The sequence below is a fragment of the Phyllostomus discolor genome, chromosome 3 (assembly GCF_004126475.2).
Source record: "Phyllostomus discolor isolate MPI-MPIP mPhyDis1 chromosome 3, mPhyDis1.pri.v3, whole genome shotgun sequence".
In the NCBI taxonomy this organism is placed as follows: domain Eukaryota; kingdom Metazoa; phylum Chordata; class Mammalia; order Chiroptera; family Phyllostomidae; genus Phyllostomus; species Phyllostomus discolor.
In genome coordinates this window covers 104,944,448-104,964,939 of record NC_040905.2, presented here as the reverse complement: position 1 = coordinate 104,964,939, position 20,492 = coordinate 104,944,448, and the positions used below count along the sequence as shown (strand labels likewise).

The 20,492-nt window shown below is 37.8% G+C and overlaps 1 protein-coding gene across 1 annotated transcript in view; it reads right to left on the bottom strand.

Annotated features, from left to right (window-relative positions):
* TXNDC11 (thioredoxin domain containing 11) overlaps window positions 1-20,492 on the bottom strand; it is a 62,088-nt gene that overhangs the window by 24,051 nt on the left and 17,545 nt on the right. Inside the window, exon 5 of the mRNA XM_028519674.2 lies at window positions 15,709-15,802. Coding sequence (XP_028375475.1) covers window positions 15,709-15,802 — 94 coding nt within the window. The remainder of the gene's footprint in view (window positions 1-15,708; window positions 15,803-20,492) is intronic.

The window sequence follows — 20,492 nt, the reverse complement described above, 5'->3', positions numbered from 1 at the left end:
AGGATGGTATAGGAAAAGTTACATTCTTTTCCTATCCATTTTCTGCTTTATTAGCAGACATGAAATAAAATATCAGTTAAACTTTAAATGATACCAAGTAATACCCAAGTAGCTACAATATAATATTAAGGTACTAAGTACATGAAGTTTGTAGCTTAACCACATGAGCCTCAATTTCCAGCAGAGGCATTCTCTTTCTCTCAGAGGGGTGGTTGTCGAGGATAAAGGACAAGTGACTGTGTCCCTAATGCCATGCTCTACAATTTTTAATACAAACCTGGTGAGTTTAAAATGGCACAAACCCAAAGAAACACAGGAAGAATAAACCAGAAACTACAGAGATTGGTTGCTTACAGGATGGGTGGCAAAGGAGGGCAAAGATGGAAGAATGGAAACTAGGGATCATGGATGAGGTGGCCTGAGCCTCCTCCAAGTAGACTTTTTTGTATCAGACTTTTGTTTCACACCCTTTACATGCTCAAAAACTAAATAAATCATTATACCAGCCCAGATGTGGGGGTCCTAATGTGGAATACAAACACTAGAAATTACACCTAACTGTATCACAAACATACCACAACACAATGAAGAAGGAAAGGCTTAGTGATAAAACAACTGAGTAACTGGGACTTCCAGCCAAGATGGAAGCATAAGTAGACACGCTGTGCTTCCTTGCACAACCAAAAGAAGGACAACAACAATTTAAAAACAAAAAACAACCAGAACTGACAGAAAATAGAACTATATGGAAGTCCGACCATGAGGGAATTAAAGACACATTCATCCAGACCACTAGGAGGGGCAAAACAGGTGCACGGAGAGGAGGAGGACCCAGTGAGGCAGTGGATTGTGGAGCGGGATGGGCAAGGCTGCAGCTGGCCAGCAAGGCAGCAGCGGGCAGACTGGTAAGGTGGCAGACTGCAGACTGGGCAGCCCCACATTCGTGCACAGACCAATCAGGAGAAACAACTGGGGAGCGGGATGGACTGCACAACCCAGGGCCCCAGCATGGGGAAATAAAGCCTCAAACTACTGGTTGAAAACACTGGTGGGGGTTGCAGTGGTGGGAGAAACTCCCAGCCTCACAGGAGAATTCATTGGACAGACCCACAGGGTCCTAGAACATACACAAGCCCACCCACCTGGGAATCAGCACCAGAATGGCCCAATTTGTGGGAAGCAGGGGAAGTGACTGAAATCTGGCAGAGAGCGGAGCAAGCACCATTGTTCCCTCTCGGACCCCTTCACCACATACAGCGTCACAACACAGGAATGTGGGTTACCCCCATCCAGGTAAACACCTAAGGCTCCACCCCTCACTACATAACATGTGGTCAAGGCAGAAAAAAAAAATGGCCCAAACAAAAGAACAGATCAACATTCCAGAAAAAATACAACTAAGTGATGAAGAAAGAGCCAACCTATCAGATGCACAGCTCAAAACACGGGTAATCAGGATGCTCACAGAATTCATTGAATTTGGTCGCAAATTAGATAAAAAATGAAGGCTACACTAAGTGAAATAAAGGAAAATGTACAGGGAACCAATAGTTCCTGTACAATGGGAAGGAAACTGGGACTCAAATCAACGGTGTGGACCAGAAGGAAGAAAGAAACATCCAACCAGAAAAGAATGAAGAAACAAGAATTCAAAAAAAATGAGGAAAGGTTTAAGAACCTCCAGGACATCTTTAAACATTCCAATATCCGAATCATAGGGGTGCCAGAAGGAGAAGAAGAAGAGCAACAAGTGGAAAAGTTATTTGAACAAATAATAAAGGAGAACTTCCCCAATCTGGCAAAGGAAATAGACTTCCAAGAAGTCCAGGAAGCTCAGAGAGTCCCAAAGAAGTTGGACCCAAGGAAGCACACACCAAGGCACATCATAATTACACTACCCAAGATTAAAGATAAGGAGAGAATCTTAAAAGCAGCAAGAGAAAAGGAGAGAGTTACCTACAAAAGAGTTCCCATCAGACTATCAGCTGATTTCTCCAAAGAGACCTTACAGCCAAGAAGGGGCTGGAAAGAAGTATTCCAAGTCATGAAAAGCAAGGACCTACATCCAAGATTGCTCTATCCAGCAAAGCTTTCATTTAGAATGGAAGGGCAGATAAAATGCTTCTCAGATAAGGTCAAGTTAAAGGAGTTCGTCATCACCAAGCCCTTATTTTATGAAATGTTAAAGGGACTTATCTATGAAAAAGAAGATAAAAAAACATGTATGGTAAAATGACAGCAAACTCACAATTATTAATAACCACACCTAAAACAAAAACAAAAACAAACTAAGCAAACAACTGGAACAGGAACAGAACCACAGAAATGAAGATCACATGGAGGGTTAGCAACAGGGAAGTGGGAGGAGGAGAGAGGGGGAAAAGGTACAGAGAATAAGTAGCATAGATGGTAGGTAGAAAATAGAAAGGGGGAGGGTAAGAATAGTATGAGAAATGTAGAAGCCAAAGAATTCATATGTATGACCCATGGACATGAACTAACGTGGGTGGGATAGGGTATGCAGGGTGGAGGGGAATGAAGGAGGGAAAATGGGACAACTGTAATAGCATAATCAATAAAATATATTTTTAAAAAAGGAAAAAACTGAGTAACTGGAAACAGTATCTTAACTAGATACTATAAAACTAAAGACAATGAGAGCCAGGATTTTCAGGTTGAAGAGAAAGATGTTATATATTAAGGGGAGACCCCATAAATGAACCCTGTGGTGTTGGATTGGAACCAAAGGGAATCAGTATAAACTTATGGCTTTTAACACACACACAATAGAACCATAGATATATGCATATGCATAATTACAAATCTGAGGTCTGTCCAGAAAAATCCAGCCATTGTTAATATAACAAGAATAGTTTGCATCACATTGATGTAACCTGGCAGCCAAGGAGAGTGGACTGGAATGGGTAATATGCATGAACAATGACAATTTCACTGTACTAGTCAGTAGGGGCAGTAGACACCATTGAGTGAGCATGGATACTGTGTGGCCATCACTTCAAAATGACTGAGCAAGTACAGCAACGAATCTGCATCAAATTTTCCATTAAACTTGAATATTCCTCCATGGAAACTATTCCAATGATTCAGAAGGCTGCAGCTGTGGGCAACTGGTGACTGGCAGCTTTATCATATCAATGTGCCTGCTCATGCATCGCATCTTGTGCAGTTTTTTAGTGAAACATCAAATCACCAAGGTGACTCAGACCCCTACAGTCCAGATTTGGTGTGCTATGACTTCTGGCTTTTCCCAAAACTAAAATCACCTTGGAAAGGAAAGAAATTTCAGACTGTCAATTAGATTCAGGAAAATATGACAGGACAGCCAATGGCGATTGGGAGAACTGTGTGAGGTCCCAAGATGCTACTGTGAAGGGGACTGAGGCATCACTGTCCTATGTACAATGTTTCTTATATCTTTTTCAATAAACGTCTCTATTTTTCATATTACATGGCTGGATGCCTTCTGGACAGACCTTCACAATGTGTATCCTAGCTCAATCTGCTGAGAGAGCCTAGAAATAAAGACACCTGATACCAACTAGCACACCTAGCACCCAGATCTTCTTGGTTTCTAAATACCATTCTTCAATACAAGAAACCAGGGCACCTTGAAAAAGAGGCTGATTGCAGAGCTGGGGCAAGGAAAGTATAAGGTGAGCCTAAAGCATCTTGTGGTGTCAGAAGTAAAGTGCTCATAAGAGGACTTGTTCAAAGAACAATGGGAACCATCTCAAGATACTCCTAAAGGCAAAAGATGAAACAATTTTAACAATAAATTAAGCAATGATCACTATTCTTCAAAAGTATCAAGGTCATAAAAGACAAGGAACGATTGCAGAATTGTCATGGGTTAGAGGAGAGTAGGGAAAAAAAATAATTAAATGGGAGGCGGGATCCCAGACTGGATCCGGGCACACACACAAAAAAAGACATTAGTGAAAACACCAGCAAAATTCAAATAAAGTCTGCAGTTTAGTTAATAATACTGTACCAATGTTAATTTCTTGGTTTTGACAAATGGTTATATAACAGTTCACACTGGGGGAAGTTAGGTGAAGGTAGGGAATTAGGGAAAACTCTGTTTTATTTAGACAACTTTTCTGCCAGTATGAAATTAGTTCAAAATTTAAATGTTTAAAAATGGCCTAACATAAAAGTTCAGATCCCAAAGCTATCAGAAGAAAAAGCAGGACTTGAGAGTATATTGGTAGAACCAATAGACAACACTATCTAGGAGGGGAATGAATCTTGGTGGACAGCCATAGCCAAAAAGAGAAGAAAAGGAAGAGCAGCCAGGAAGAAAATTCACTTGATAGTCTGCCAAAGTCACCAACATGATTTATTGGATCAGAGGAATTAGAAGTGACAGCTTGACCCAAAAGTTGAAAGGGGCCATTCAGAAGCCTGTTTAATTAATAAGAATGGAGAGCCTGCCTGAACAGAACAGATTCTATCATGCCCAAACATACTAGAATTTCAAACTTTTATTTTTCACACATAAAGAAATTTATAAAAATTACACATCTATTTAAGCCCCTGCATAGATTTCCTCCATAGAGGAAATCTTGCTGGAAAAGCAGCTTAAATTTGCCATTCATGTGTACAAGGAGGAACTAAATTAGCAGAGGAAGTTTACAGTGTAAGAATGACACAAGAAAATAACACTTCTCATTTCCAGAACATTCTCCCTTAAGCCAGGCTCCATGGCTTTTTACAATAGGGGTCTTTGTCATTTATAAAATTGAATAACTTTGTCATTTATAAAATTGAATAATTTTGTCCTAAAAGTAATGAAGCTTCAATATTTTAATTAAAGACTCTGAATCTGTTGATTAAAAATAAATTCAGAATAATGCTTTTCCCTACCCCACAAAAATGGTCCAGCAATGGCATAACCCTATTCAAGTAATCAAAAATTATAAAACAAAAATCTCAATAAAGTCAGCCAAGTAGCTGGCCGATTTAGCCTCTACTAAACATTCAGTGAAAGGTATCAGAAAGACCACTGCAAGTGTAACAAGATCTTGAAAGAACATCTGGGTAAAAGTAGTAGTTACTGAGCAGTATCTGCAGCTGGTCATACAAGCAACTAAGTAGGTCAAGGTGACCATGGCATGAAGACTGGCTTGCCTGCCACTTGCCACTGGCCCCATGTCCCTGAACTACAAGGCAACCCACTTCCCACACAGCCACCATGTAGGTCTACTGCATCACATCCTGGGGATATGGGGTGAGGGGAACCAACACTGCCCATGCCATTTCATTGTTTGTGTGCTTTGAGTAACAAATGGCCTTGTTTTGAGGCATTAAATCATTTTTACTTTGGTACTTACGCAACTTTACTCCTTGCTATCTTTTATGAGGTTGGGGTTCTTTTCTGCCACTAACAGAATGTTCCATCTCTCTTCCCATATTCCCCTAGGTAGAGCTTCCATTGACCTTCTTGCACCTTCCATATTCCACTGTCACCATTTACCTTGAGCTGAAATTCCATCTGGTTTTCACACAGATTCACCTAGCTCACTTGTGATCTCTCTGGTTTGCATCAAGGATTTCTGTTTTTGGCCTTTCGTATAACATGTTAATATCAGACTACTTTATTTTACTTAAAACTATCTGCCTTAAATTCAATTTTTAATATTAAAACTTCAGCCCTAGCTGGCGTAGCTCAGTGGATTGAGTGAGGGCTGCGAACCAAAGCATTGCAGGTTCGATTCCCAGTCAGGGCATATGCCTGGGTTGCAGGCCACAGCCCCCCAACAACTGCACATTGATGTTTCTCTCTCTCTCTCTCTCTCTCTCTCTCTCTCTCTCTTCCTCCCTCCCTTCCCTCTCTAAAAATAAATAAATAAAATCTTTTAAAAAATATTTAAACTTAAGTTTAGTATTTGGGTAAAGCACACACATTCTGAGGCAAGAACTACCTATGGTGAGGTAAGATATTGAAATTCCCAAATAGTCCAGAAATAGGAAAAAGAGTTTCTTCTGTTAGAGAATAAATTTTTAATTGTGCTTTTAAAATTAACAATACTGCTCTGGCTAGTGTGCCTCAGTGGATTGAGTGCTGGCCTGCAAACCAGAGTTGCCAGTTCGATTCCCAGTCAGGGCAGATGCCTGAGTTGTGGGCAGATCTCCAGTAGGGGTTGCACAGGAGACAACCACACATTGATGTTTCTCTCCTTCTCTTTCTTCCCCCCTTCCTCTTTCTCTAAATTTAAATAAATAAAACCTTTTAAAAAATTAAATTAAATTAACAATAAAGGGTCCCACCAGAAGCAAAGCTATACAACTCACAATCACCAAGTTACAGACTGCCAGGAGCACACTCTGATATGCTAACAAAAAAATGCACCTGCAGGAGACTGCAGCATCTTATGAAATAATCGCTTTTCCCTAGACACTGCGATAATGATGCCTCTGTCCACAGCTAAATGTGGCTTGTGAGTACTTGAAATATGAGCAAGTACTGGGGGAATAAATTTTTAGCTTTATTTGATTTTAATTAATTACACTTTTAAAGATTTTATTTATTTATTTTTAGAGAGGGAAGGGAGGGAGAAAGAGAGAGAGAAACATCAGTGTGTGGTTGTTGGGGGCTGTGGCCTGCAACCCAGGCATGTGCCCTGACTGGGAATCGAACCTGCGATGCTTTGGTTTGCAGCCAGAGCTCAATCCACTGAGCTACGCCAGCCAGGGCTAATTAATTACATTTTAAAGTGATGTTTGGTACAGTCATTGGAAATTTTTAAGTATGTTTAAAACAACTTGGTTATGTAAATCACTTTCTCAACTGTAAATGTTATCAAATCTAAATACAGATAAAGTATTTCCAATGAAAATTTAGCAGTTGAATTGAGGTGTGTTGTTAAATATGAAAGTATAAAAGACTTGGTTCAAAAAAAAGAATATAAAATAACTCAATAGTTTTCATACTAATACATGTTGAAATGATAATAATTTGGATACATGGGTTAAGTAAAATATATTATTAAATTAGTTTTGCCTATTTCTTCTTAAATTTTAATGCAGCCACCAGAAAAATTTTTAATACCTCCATGGTTCATACTATATTTATTATATTTCTATTGGACTGTGCCAGGGTGGCAACGATGAGAAGGCATTCATTTAATTCAGGAAGAAAGTTAGGCTAAGATAATAAAGCCAGTAAGCCTGAATAATGGGCAATTATCTCAGAATACATAGGACAATATTTCTTGAATTTGGGGTGAGAAAACCCCTCCAACAGTAGAGAATGATTAATTTTTAAGAACATGTCCCTCTCTCCTTCAGAAAGAAAAAGGTGGGGCTATAGACCTGGTGACTCTAGATATAAAATGCTAAGCTTTTGAAATATTCTCTCTCAGAGGCCTGGAGTAAGCTGCATTTGATACACAACAAAGTAAGGTACCTGAGGACATAATGAAAAAAGGAAGAAAATGCCCAAGTGAACGACATGGAAATTTTTACTCAGGATTGCCCTATCTGCTCTCCAGAAGACTTCTGTGTGAGGAAATCTCTCTGGGATCACTGGAACAAAATGGAATATCAAGTCAAGAAAAATCCTCATAAATATAATTGCTAACAAATAAATCATGATATACTTCAAAGCTAAATACCACTGGATTACATCACATGGCTTTTAATCAGCGTAGCTAGGAAGTCATATACTCCCTGGGAGAATTCTCTCACTTCTTTACTCTGGTAAGTAGTGACATTCCAAAAGGCAAACCTGTAATGTACCTTCCATCCTGGAAAGAGTCCTCATTTTACTCTATACTCTGCCATTTTATTAACTTCTGCTTTTTCACTCTTCTTTCCAAGGTTTTGGACAAGAAAAAAATGATAGGATTATATAAAACATGTACCAACAACCTCTCTAATGTTACTTAGCACTTACATAGTGACTCATTCACTGGATAAGGACTCACACAATTCCAATGCTAAAGACATTCACCAAAATAAAACGCCTTGAAAGAAATGTAACAGATTATCGAAATGTTTGTTTTTAATGTATGAACTATAGTTATTACTTACATTTTCCCCTAGAAATGTAACTCTGAGATGTGTATATTTTCAAAATTCTTAACATAAAGCACAAAGCAATTATCTAGAAAAAAAATCTGGCATTTGGTCACCCTAGATACAATATGCACTTTCTGGTGCTTGCCAAGGGACTGCTAAACCCTAAGTAAACACATAACTCCTTAGCTATGATTTCTTTTTTTCTTGTAAGTTAGGGTAGAGGGAAAGAGAAATCCAGTTCCAAATACATTATCTTAGGAAAATATACACTATGGAACTAAAAATACACTGGCACATATACTAACATGATAGTCAACTAAACACCCTCACATCAGCCACTCCCATTTTAACCAAAGCACAATATTAAAAGGATCAATTCAAATACTTCCCTTGTATGTATTTCAATTAATTCCTTTATTTAACACCCTGGGGGAATGAAGGACTTCATAAAAGAAACATATCTGCTCAGAAAAATCCCTCCTATACCTCATTTTAGGCTGTTCTTCAGCATCCAGCACGGGGCCACATGTTCTTTCTTGACCCCTCCCCTCAACAACCCTTTACAAATATAAAAACTATTCTTAGCTCCCAGGCCTATAAAAACAAGCCAAGAGCCAATGCATTTTTCTAGCTGAAGTGTCCTTTAGAGGCAACTAGGACAAGGCTCCCTTAACTTAACAGATGGAAACCTGAAACCAGTGAGAAAGGGTAACTGAGTGAGCCCTGGTCACACAGGACACCTGCCAATAAAATGACTTGTCAAAAGAGTCAGTTCCTGCCCATGGGAACTTCTTAGGAAGAAGAGACCACTGAAGTCCCAGGGAAAATTAGAAAACAGTGCTAATTGCTAAGTGGGATACGTAGCCAGCTAGTGCCATAGAAGTTCCAAGAAGGGGACCAGTGGTATGGAAATCTCCATTTGATGTCCACAATGTGTCAGACACCATCCTAACTAGGCAATATTTATCAATCCCACAAGACTCCAGGTAGGCCATGAGATTTAGAAAGGCAGATATTAGAGAAAGGTACTATATTTAAGCAGTATCATAGGCAAAGGCCAAGAGGTAGAAATCAGCATATTGTGCCACCTGCCTCATCCCAGGAGAGTACAGTAGTAAATGGAGTAACTTGATCCTGGGCTCCTGTCTCAGTTCCTCATTTATGGTATCTGACTACTTTAGTTTGTTATTTCTACTCTTAGCAAATTACCACAAACTTAGTAGTTTAGAACAACATAAATTTTTTTAATCCTCACTCAAGGATGTATTTATTGATTCTAGAGAGAGGAAGAGGGGGAGAGAGAAACATCAGTTGGATGCCTCCTACATGCACCCTGACCAGGGACTGAACCCCCAAAACTTTTGGTGTATGGGACGCTTCAATCTACCAAACCACCAAACCAGGGAAGAATAACATAAACTTACCTTACAATTCTGAAGGTCAAAAGCCCACAATGGGCCTCACTGAAATAAAACCAAGGTGTCAGCTGGGCATAGTCCTCAAGGGGACTCCAAGGAAGAATCCATCTCCTTGCCTTTTCTAGCTTCTAGAGTCTACCTGCATTTCTCGGCTGGAGGCTCCCATCTATCTTTAAAGCCAGTAATGGCCACACAAATCCTTCTCACATTGCATCACTTTGAAATTATGCTTTGCTTCTTGATTCCACTTTTAAGCATCCTTCTGATTACACTAAGCCCACTCAGACAATCCAGGATAAATTCCTTCCTCAAGATCAGCGGACTAGCAACCCAATTCCATTTGCAACCTCAATTCCTCCTTGCCATGTAACATAACATATTCACAGGTTCTGATGATTAGAATGTAGACATCTTTTTATGTGAATGTAGTCACCTACAGGGTAAGAAAATCCTACCCTTCAGACCTCTTGATGTTGTATAAAATTTCATAACCTTACAGAAAAGCGCTCCAATAAAGCTTTACTTTTGAATAAGGATATGGAGGAGGGTGCTTTTTATATACACTAAATTTCACCAGTGAAACAAGCACCATCAGATGCTACCAGGTGGAGTACAGGGACCCTACATGGGGCTTATATTTTTCCCTCTAATAAATTCCTCTTTAAACATTTCATTACAACAGTAGTTTGAAAAGAGTATTTCTTAGAAAATTGATGCCACAGGCCCACCTGGCAACTAAGCTTAGGAATTCCTAAAGATGGTAGAAGGGAGTGAAAATGATATATTTAGTTAATAAGTTTAGTATATTTTCAAGGTGACACTTAGGTACCATGTGAATTTCAATTTACTTCATTAGAATTTTAGTGTCAGGAGACATTGAGAAGCCAGGGGAAAGAAAGAGTAAGAAGAATGGACCAAGCAGGGGCTTCGCCCAGTCCTGCTGTGATACCTACACACTGGTTTATAGAACCCAAAAGGGCCAGGCATGAAGAGAGTGGTGGGGTGGGAGGGGACCCAAAATGACTTAACATCCCACTGCTATAATCATTCTCATTTAAGCAATTGCAAGGCAAAGTGCCCTTTATTAGGCATTCATTCACCCTTTTAGCTACAACATTGATCAAGCAGAGTGTTATAGCTATAGGAATAAGAAAGCAAAACCTTGGCCTCAAGGCACTCAATAAATATTATTTGGAAAAAAAAACATCTATTCTGATAAGTGACAGATGTAGTCAGTTGTACAGTGAGGACACCATGAAGTACAAAAAAGCAGACAGATATACAGTGCTACAGGAAAAGGGAAGGTGAACACCTGTGTCCACTGGTTGGTCAAGTTATATAATATCTGATGTAGATGTGTTTTTTAAAAAATCCTCACCCAAGGGTATTTTGTTAAAAGATTTTAATTTATTTTTAGCTGGGAATCAAAGTGTCCCAGGTTCGATTCCCAGCCAGGGTACATGCCTGGGTTGCAGGCCATAACCCCCAGCAACCGCACACTGACGTTTCTCTTTCTCTCTCTCTCTCTCTCTCTCTCTCTCTCTCTCTCTCCCTCCCTTCCCTCTCTAAAAATAAATAAAATCTTCAAAAAAAAATTAAAAAAAAAAGATTTTAATTTATTTTTAGAGAAAGGGGAAGGGAAGGAAAAAGAGAGGGACAGAGACATTGATGTGTGAGAGAAACAGCAACTGGTCACTTCTCACACACCCCCAACTGGGGGCTTAGCCCACAACCCATGCATGTGCCCCACTGGGAACTGGCGACCTTCTGCTCTGTGGGATAACACCCATCCCACTGAGCCACACAATACTTATATTGTGCGGGGCCAGTGTAGATGCTTTTAAGAATATAGACACAATACTTATTTTAAGTGCTTTAAGACTTTAAGACGATAGACTTTAAGACTATTATTTTATTCATACCCAATGTAATTCACATAGGATGTGGCCTGGTAAAAGCTAGCATTTACCATATCTCCACCTTCTCTAATTTTACAGATAGACAATGTCAAACACAGAAGTCAAATATTTTGTTCAAGTTTACAGATCTCTTCAAGGGCAGACAAAGGGTAAGGATGAATCACTGCCAGCTCCCAAGTCACTGCTTTTCCCCTAAACAGCACTGTATCTCTTTTGTAGGTCGAATGAAAAAAGAGTGCCAAAGTTTACTGCAAGTTTTCTTTTTTAAAAAGTCACTAAAATACAGCAGAATATAACAACATTTATCAGAACACATTTTTACAGCAAATAATGAAGATAAAAATTTCAAGTAAGCAACATAAAAATATTGCCCCCTCTACCAATTTTCCTGAGGTAGAAAGACAGAAGGGAGAGAGGGAAGGAAGAAGAGAGGGAGGGAGGGAAGAAGGGAAGGAGGAAAGGAGGAAAGGAGGAAAAAGGAAGGAAGAAAGGAAGGGAGGGAGGGAGGGAGTGGCCTGTCTGCCAAGATAAAATGTGAAAAAAGTTAAAGGAGGAATAGGCCTTACAGTCTGGCAAGAGTGAAGTCTGAGAGTCTGCTTTTACTCAGGATCTTGAAACAAACACAGACTGTTGGCTCACAATTAATCATTCAACACTTTGAAATGCTTAAAGATTAATGAGGGATGTGTAAAACCTATTATAAAAAATTAAGAGAAAGGCTGAATAAATTAATAATCATGCTGTGATCCTAGAAAAGAAAGCTGAATGTCATGAACACATCAGTTACTTCTAAGTCAGTTTATGTATTAAATACAATTCCAAATAAAATCCAAACAAGTGCATGGACAATGGACAGATATAAAGAATATTCCACAAAACACAAGAACTAGAGGAAGAAGAGTTCAGACTTTGCTTAAAATAAAAAAATGATATTGTATTTACTCATACAAAAAGCGGTATCTAGACCAAGAGAAAACAAAGAAATACACCCAATTACATTAAGAAAATATTTTATAATAAAGCTGGCATCATTAAATGAAAGGAAGAGAAAGCATTATTCTGTAAACGGTGCTGATTAGTCAATAACAAGGGGGGAAAAATCAACTGTGCTCTACATTTTAAGCCAAAGTAAATGCAAGTAGCATAAAATGCTAATGATTTTTAAATTTTAAAAGAAAGCTAACCAATTCATGATCAGATTTTTAGAAAAAAAAATGTTTGATCAAGAAAAAGAACCACAGATTTAACTACCTGAAAATACAGAACTGCTATATAACAAAATAATCACAAAAGTAAACTAGCTTGGAAAATAATAAACAGAAATATAACAAACGGTTACTGCCCATACCACCTAAAAGGCAGGCCTATATACTGACAAATCAACACCAAGACTGAGATCAACAGGTAAAGAACATGGGTAACTGAGATAAAAAAAAAATAGTTAAAACAACAGAAAGAGAAAGCAGTTAATGTTAAGTGCTGAGATATTTAAAATTTTCCTAATTTCCTTTATTATAATGTGCAAACATATCAAACATTAGATAAATTGTTTTAAAAGAATGACAATGGCAAAATACCATGGAACCAGATCTTACCACTAAACTCCTAGCATTCTTCAAGGCAGGAGTGCACTCCCTTCTTAGCACACCCCTGGCACCTATGCATAATGTTTCATATGCATAGCTGCCTAAAATATTCATAAACTGATGGCTATGTACCTGCTCAAAAGATTAATAAACTGATGGATAGCTAGCTTCAAGAAACAAATGTCACAGAGTGTCCTGGCTATTTCTAAAACAATTCAAAAATATAATGGAGGCAATGGAAAGATGTGCATTTTGTAAATGCTTGCGGCTTGCTGAACCAGAACATCTGCTTTCTACCACAACAGTCTTAATACTTCTTCAGTTAAGCTCTCTATAACCAAATGTTAAGCATGTCAAATGTTTCTCAGGCCTTAATTTGTGTACAAAATCTAAACACAACACTGACCCAGAATTTACACTTCAAATTGTGCCATTAAACAAGAAGTGGGCATATGTTTCTCTTACTGAACATCTGCTATTAATAAGTAAAATACCATTTGACTTCAGGGTAGGCAAAAGGAGGGGAAAAAAGCCCAGATGCCCAAGGCATGACTTATTTTAGATAGTCCTTCACAGTGCACATATTATGAAAAATCATTCCATATTTGTCTTTTACTTCTAAAAAATGGTTCATTAAGCTTAAATGGGCACTTATCCACAAAAATGAGGTGAAAAATGGTTAATTAGAATGAATCTCAGTTCTTGCCAAATTCATATGCAACAGGATTTTACAAGACCCAACTAGAATCACAAGATAGGGAAAAAACATAGTAAAGTTTTAAACCAGACTAGATTTATTACAAGAAAAGATTTCCTATAATAATTTGTCAAAATTAGTGATTTGACCAAAGAGGTTCGTTTTGTACCTTCAAGTAGTGTTTACCCATTTACCACCCTTTGATTAAAAACAGAAAAGAAAAGCCCTGGCTGGGTAGCTCAGTTGGTCAGAGCATTGTCCCCACACACCGAGGTTGCAGGTTCAGTCCCTGGGCAGGGCACATACAGGAAGCAACCAATGAATGCATAAATAGGTGGAATGACAAATCAAATGTTTCTCTTTCTCTCTTAAAAAAAAAAAGAAAAGAAAAAGGGTAGGGGGAAGGCTACTATCTTGTACTTGAAAACATTAAAAAAAAAAAGCAGTATTTTGGAAACCTCTGAATGAAAAAATAATTTAAGGTATCATTAGCATATAACATAAACTAACCAGGTAACAAAACATGATACTGAAATATCCTTTTCAACTAAGAACTTTAATGGTACCATCATTTTAGTGAATGTCTCTAGGTGTCTCTTCAGTTGAGATCTTCAAAGGGCTTTAGTTTCTAAGATTTTTAATATCTGCTTCTTAAGCTTATTTAAGTTGGTAGCATTTTGTTTTCAAAATTCAAATTAAGTCTTCTTAGTCATCTGAAGCTGTATAGCTTGAAGTCTTTCAAGTGAACAGAAGACATACTATGTGACAGTTTGATTTCCTCTCCCAATGTCCCCTGATCAAAAAACATACAGCAGATTCTCTATGCGTTAAACCTTAAGACCATTTATGTTAAAATGGCCAGTCATATAACTGTCTGATGTATTGACAGTATAATATTCTAACACCAAATAATAATAATAATAACAATAAAACAATCCAATACCCAGCAATAAAAGGACGGTTACATATTTGTGATTAATCTAGTGGGGGAAAGATGATATGGCCATCAATCCGATTACTCACTTGGCAGATAGTGACTGAGCCCCTGCTTATGTACCAAACACTGGAGAAAGAATGCTAAACTGAAGACACACGGTCCTTCCTACCTTCAAAATCTCACAGACTGGGGAATAAGACAGACATTAAGCAAATCATCTCATAACTACATAAATAAATACAAACTATGTTAAATGCTATGAAAGGGTACCAAATTGAGATTGGAGATTGCAGAAGTGATATTTGAGGGGATCCTGGGGGATGAATAAGGGTTTGAAAGGTGGGAAGCTGGGGATAGGGAGGCAGAAGGCACATTACAGGCAGAAGGACTAGCACATGCAAAGGCCCAAGTGTAAGGAAAAAACGGCTACAGTGAGTACCAGTTAAGTGTCCATGGGTCTAGTCCAGGGAAGGGAAGGGGGCTTGGAATAAAGGGGATGACAAGAGAGCAGATGAAATGTATCCCACAGAGAATGGACAGGATGTTACAACTGATATAAAGAACATGGAACAACATGAAAAAATGGGCAGGACACAATGTTTAATTTAAAAAGTAGGACCTCAAATAATATACAATTTAGCTAAAGTTAAAAAAAATACAGATCTAAGAACAGTGAAACTGACAGTAGGCTTACAGTGTAATGTAACGTGATGTCTATACTTATAAAAATACTTAAGAAAATGTATTCCTAAACTATAGTACATCCAAATGGACAATATAACCATTAAAAACTTGGACCAAATCTTATAACTATGAATACAAAAAAGAGATTATGATATAATAAAACTTAAAGTGCAAAATACATAACTGCAGAATATATGATCAATCTCTGTTTTAAAAAGCTAAACATTTAAGAGACTAAATATGAAAGGGCATGGTGTTTTCTGTTTGCCAACAGAACATAAAACAATATAATTATTTAATACAAATACAGAGAAAAAGAATCAAGAAAATGAAAATAATCATAAAGATAACATATGCAAAAGAAGATATCAATATACATACATTTTTGTTAAAATTCTAATGTCTTAATATGAACGATTTTTACCTTTCTTTAATGAGTGTAATGCTGAGGTGAAAAAGGTCAAATAACCAGGAGGCTGGGGTGAGCCACTGAACTCAAAGTACCCAAGTACTCCAGGCTGCAGGAACAAGAGCAGAATTAGGTGACTGAGGTATCACTCATGAATCACTGTGTGAATGGGGGATATTTTAAAACAAGAATGACATGCCATTATAATCTGACAACTACAATTTTGCTTCATTTCATGTTTTTAAAAAGCCTAGACACACACAAAAAAATGGGGTTTAGGGTGGACCTTTCCTCCATTTAGACAACAGGGCTAAGGGATACAATTGCAGCATCTTTTACAGGGGGTATTAATTCAGAGCTGAAACTTCCTCCCCTCTTCTTAAGTAGGTCTTTCCACTCCCTGTTGACAGTTCTCCTAAGTCTCTGGTTCAAAACCTCACCATCAAGTCAGTTGCTTCTATTTAGCAATTCCAGGCAAGCTGTCAATTTCCTTGAAATCTTTCTTAGATCTCTCCCTCTATTGCTTCCTCTCACTCTAAACACATCTTCACACTTACTGGAAATCATGTTAAATCTGATTGGTTTCACTTGTGTTCCAAGATCTTTCCAGGGGCTCTTTCCTCCCCCAACACCCAGAACCTAGCACTCTACAACGGCAACCCTCCTCTCTTGTGAGGTCTGTCTGCAAAGGGTTCATCTCTTACCCTCTTGCTCCTCTACTCCCACAAACATATTTCCACCTGTTCATTCCATTTCTCTAAGCTTAGGACAAAATGCCCCTCCATTCTGCCAAACAAATAAATTACCCCCTTCCAGATACATTCTGCCTTCCCATTCAAAATAATTTCTTCCATCTCTGAAGGCCCTGTGGTAGTCACTCACTCCGGTTTTGTTCTGTAACATTTGTATCTGTTTTAAAAGCCAAAGTACAATCCCTAAGGAAAGAATTTTAGGCTTGAAGTCAGAAGACTTAAGCTCAAATCCAATAGCCAAATGATCTTAGGTGAACATTTTAAAGAGAAGCCTCAGTTTTCTTATCTGGCAAATGGGACAATTCATCATGGGGGTTATTGAGAAGAAAGAGCTTAATGAACTATAAAGCACTAGGCAAATATAAAGAATCCTCTCTAGCACTAAAACATGTCTAGCACTAAATCCTAATGTCATGCTCTTAATAAATAAATACCAGTAGTTGTGGAGCCGATTTGAACATGGGGCAAAATCAGACCCAAAAGGTAAGATAGATATTTAATCTGCTGGTAAAGTTTAAAATCAGCAAGTTGTAAGCCCTGGCTGGCATAGCTCAGTGGATTGAGCTCGGGCTGCAAACCAAAGTATCACAGGTTCGATTCCCAGTCAGGGCACATACCTGGGTTGCAGGGCACAGCCCCCAGCAACCGCACATTGGTGTTTCTCTTTCTCGCTCTCTCTCTCCCCGCCCCTTTCCCTCTCTAAAAATAAATAAATAAAATCTTTTTTTAAGAAAAAATATATTTAAAAAAATAAAATAAAATCAGTAAGTTGTATTTTTTAAAAAAAAAGGAAATTTCTGATCTGTAGTGGAACATACTACCTTTCAAATCCGGATCACTTGCTTATTCTCATAAGATTCCATTTTAAATAGATGACTTGGTTTTTATTCTGGTAAAAAACTGAGATGTTCAGAATGTTGAATCCTAATATATAAAAAATTCCAGCAAACTAATTTCTCAAACAACTGAGAACACTGGAAAGGAAACTATTGAAAACAGGATTTCCTTTCACTAAATGCCTTCAAAATCTTTTTAACCTGCCAATCCACAATTGGCTTAATTGCATAGTTTGGGGGTTCTTACAGTTTCAAACCAGGTCACGATAGTTTAATAAGCCTTACTACCAAAAACAATGGAAGACAAAGTCTTCAGACAGTCTAGTCACTTAGTAAATGATGAATGCAAGATTATAAAAATGGAAACTACTGGAAAGAAAACTGACTCATTTAAGTTTTTTTTTAATATTTGGTTTATTTATTTTTTAAAAGATTTTGTTTATTTATTTTTAGAGAGGGGAAGGGAGGGAGAAAGAGAGAGAGAGAAACATTAATGTGTGATTGCCTCTCATGCACCCCCAAATGGGGACCTGTCCTGCAACTCAGGCATGTGCCCTGAATGGGAATTGAATAGGCATCCCTTTGATTCACAGGCTGGCACTCAATACACTGAGCCATAAGAGCCAGGGCTCATTGAAGTTTCTTTTTTTTTTTAAGATTTTATTTCATTTTTAGAGCGAGGTGAAGGAAGGGAGGGAGGGAGAAAGGAAGAGAAACATCAAATGGTTGCCTCTCACACACCCCCAACTGGGGACCTAGCCCACAACCCAGGCACGTGACCTGACTGGGAATGGAACTAGCGACCTTTTGGTTTGCAATCTGACGCTCAATCCACTGAGCTACACCAGCCAGGGCTCATTTAAATTTCTTTATAGTCTGACTAATCTCTCAAGCCAAAACCAAATGGAATATATTAATCTAAATATTAACAAATGTTTCATTGCTAAAAATTAAATTAGATGAATTTCAGCTCTCTTCTCACATGTTATCTCTGGTGGCTTCACAGAAGTAAACATATGGCCTGTAAACACAGTTGTATCTACATGCATGTATGCAAGTACATATGTTTATGTATACATATATGTACACATGTACAGACATTAATAGAAGCTTAAAAAGTTTGAATCCTGAGTCTTCAAGGGAAACCCCAGTTAAACCTTTAAAAATGAACAAAGGTTGGACTATTGGCAGGGGGCTTTTGCGGACATTTCTACAGTGTAAGGGTTTATTCTTGTCAATGGCATCACTGCTCCAATTTTTCAACAAGGGATTACATACATAGCTTGGACAAAGGAGCCTCTAGCTTCAGAAGAACCGGTATTGAACTTTTCAAGTAGTCTGACCAAAGAAATTCCATAAGCAATACAAAGCAAATAATCTCATAAGCAAAATTATTTTCACTTTTCATTGCCAAAGAGAGACCATAAGATTCAACAAGGATATGAGATGATTTAAAGCTGTATACCAACTATTTCAACACACACACACACACACACACAAAGGCAAAATATATTCTGTGTTATCTTTCAAATATTCACAATAAATTTGAAAATTGGCCTGTTTGAATATGTAACTTAAAATTAATATTTCAAAATAATAAAAAGAGGAAACAAAGTACAGTGACAGTTACCTGTTTATTTCTACTACAAATTATCATTTAAAAGTTACTAAACTGGCTCTGGTTATGCTTTAGGTAAAAGAAATTTTGCAACTATTTCCCCAAAGTTTAACTGTCTCCCCAACAGAAGTTGTATTTGAGAAGTGATTATATATTTCAGAGTTCCCTCCACAGCTCTTTCTTAAATCTGGAAAAAGGGAAATTTGGGGAATAAAACATGCATATTCACATATGCAGACCTCTCTAAGTCTAAGCCCCTTGTTTGCTCAGCTGCAAATAAGCCAGTGGCTGGTTCAAAGGACAACTCTAACTCTGCTTAATATACTTTTGAGGCTCTCTTTTAGATGAACAGGCAGAGCACATAAGCCAGCTTGATACTGGGTTATAGCCGGGGTGCAAGCCCTGCTGGCACATAAATTGTCCTTCCTCACTCTGTCGCTCACCATGTATAAAGATCACCTGAGTCCAGGTTCCAACTGCACTGTTTCTATTAGTCCACTCCCAGATGCTTAAATAGCTACCAGGTGAACAGTCATGGGAACTCAACTGTACACATGAATTTTGAGAGGACACTACCCAAACCCTTGTTTATCTGTTTTGCTTTGTTAGCTATCTCCACATTAGAACTCCATGAAACAGAGGCTTTCTCATTCAGCATCACATTTCCAGCATTGAACAGGCACAAAATAAACATTAGTTAGTGAATGAATGGGGATAAAAAAGATAAATAAGACAATACTCCTTTATCAAGTTTATAATTTAGCAAAGAACACAAGACAATGAATACCAGATTATAATTTTACCCAATTTGTGTTTTCAATTCCATTCCACAATGTACCATATATTCCATGCCTGCTATAATGAGGAGGTTAAAAATAGGCTATTTATAGGAGGCCAGCAAATCCTCATCAGCATTAAACACTTGTTTTTTAAGTGAATACTATTTGCAATGTGGCATAAATTTCAGCAGATGACGTACACACCCTCTAGTGGTCATGAGAACAGTTACCTCAGTGTGTTTTTACTCAATAGCAGTTGAAGTATCTTGGCACTAATGTTAACTCATACCTAGCGAACTTAAAACTAGTTCACAATGCTATAAAACCATAAATTTACAGAAACAGTATCTACTTGCTCAGCATTCAGAGTAGTCTCTTATTAACAAACAACAGCAGGTACCAGACATTCTACTAGGTTTTTCTCCAAAATGCTCAGGCTTTCTGTCACCTGGCAATTTACCCATCACCATGATTCCTGCTCCAAAAGATTCCCAAGCCTTTTCCCACCCCACTTAAATGTAAAATAATTTGGTTTACCATAACTGATAAGAATGAATGAGTAGATGTACACTAAATCACTACTCTTAAATGAATAAATTACAGAACTTCATGAAAAGATTTAGAAACATTTTGGTTGCATATGTAGGATAAAAGTCCTAAATAATACTATTGGCATTCAGTGGGTAAATTATAAGGTACAAATCAGATGATTCTGATAAAAAAAAAAAGGCAGAAAGAAAACATTAGTAATGAAGAAACTACTGATACCTCAACCAAAAGATGCCTTAAAAAATACCAAAATCACAAGAGCCAT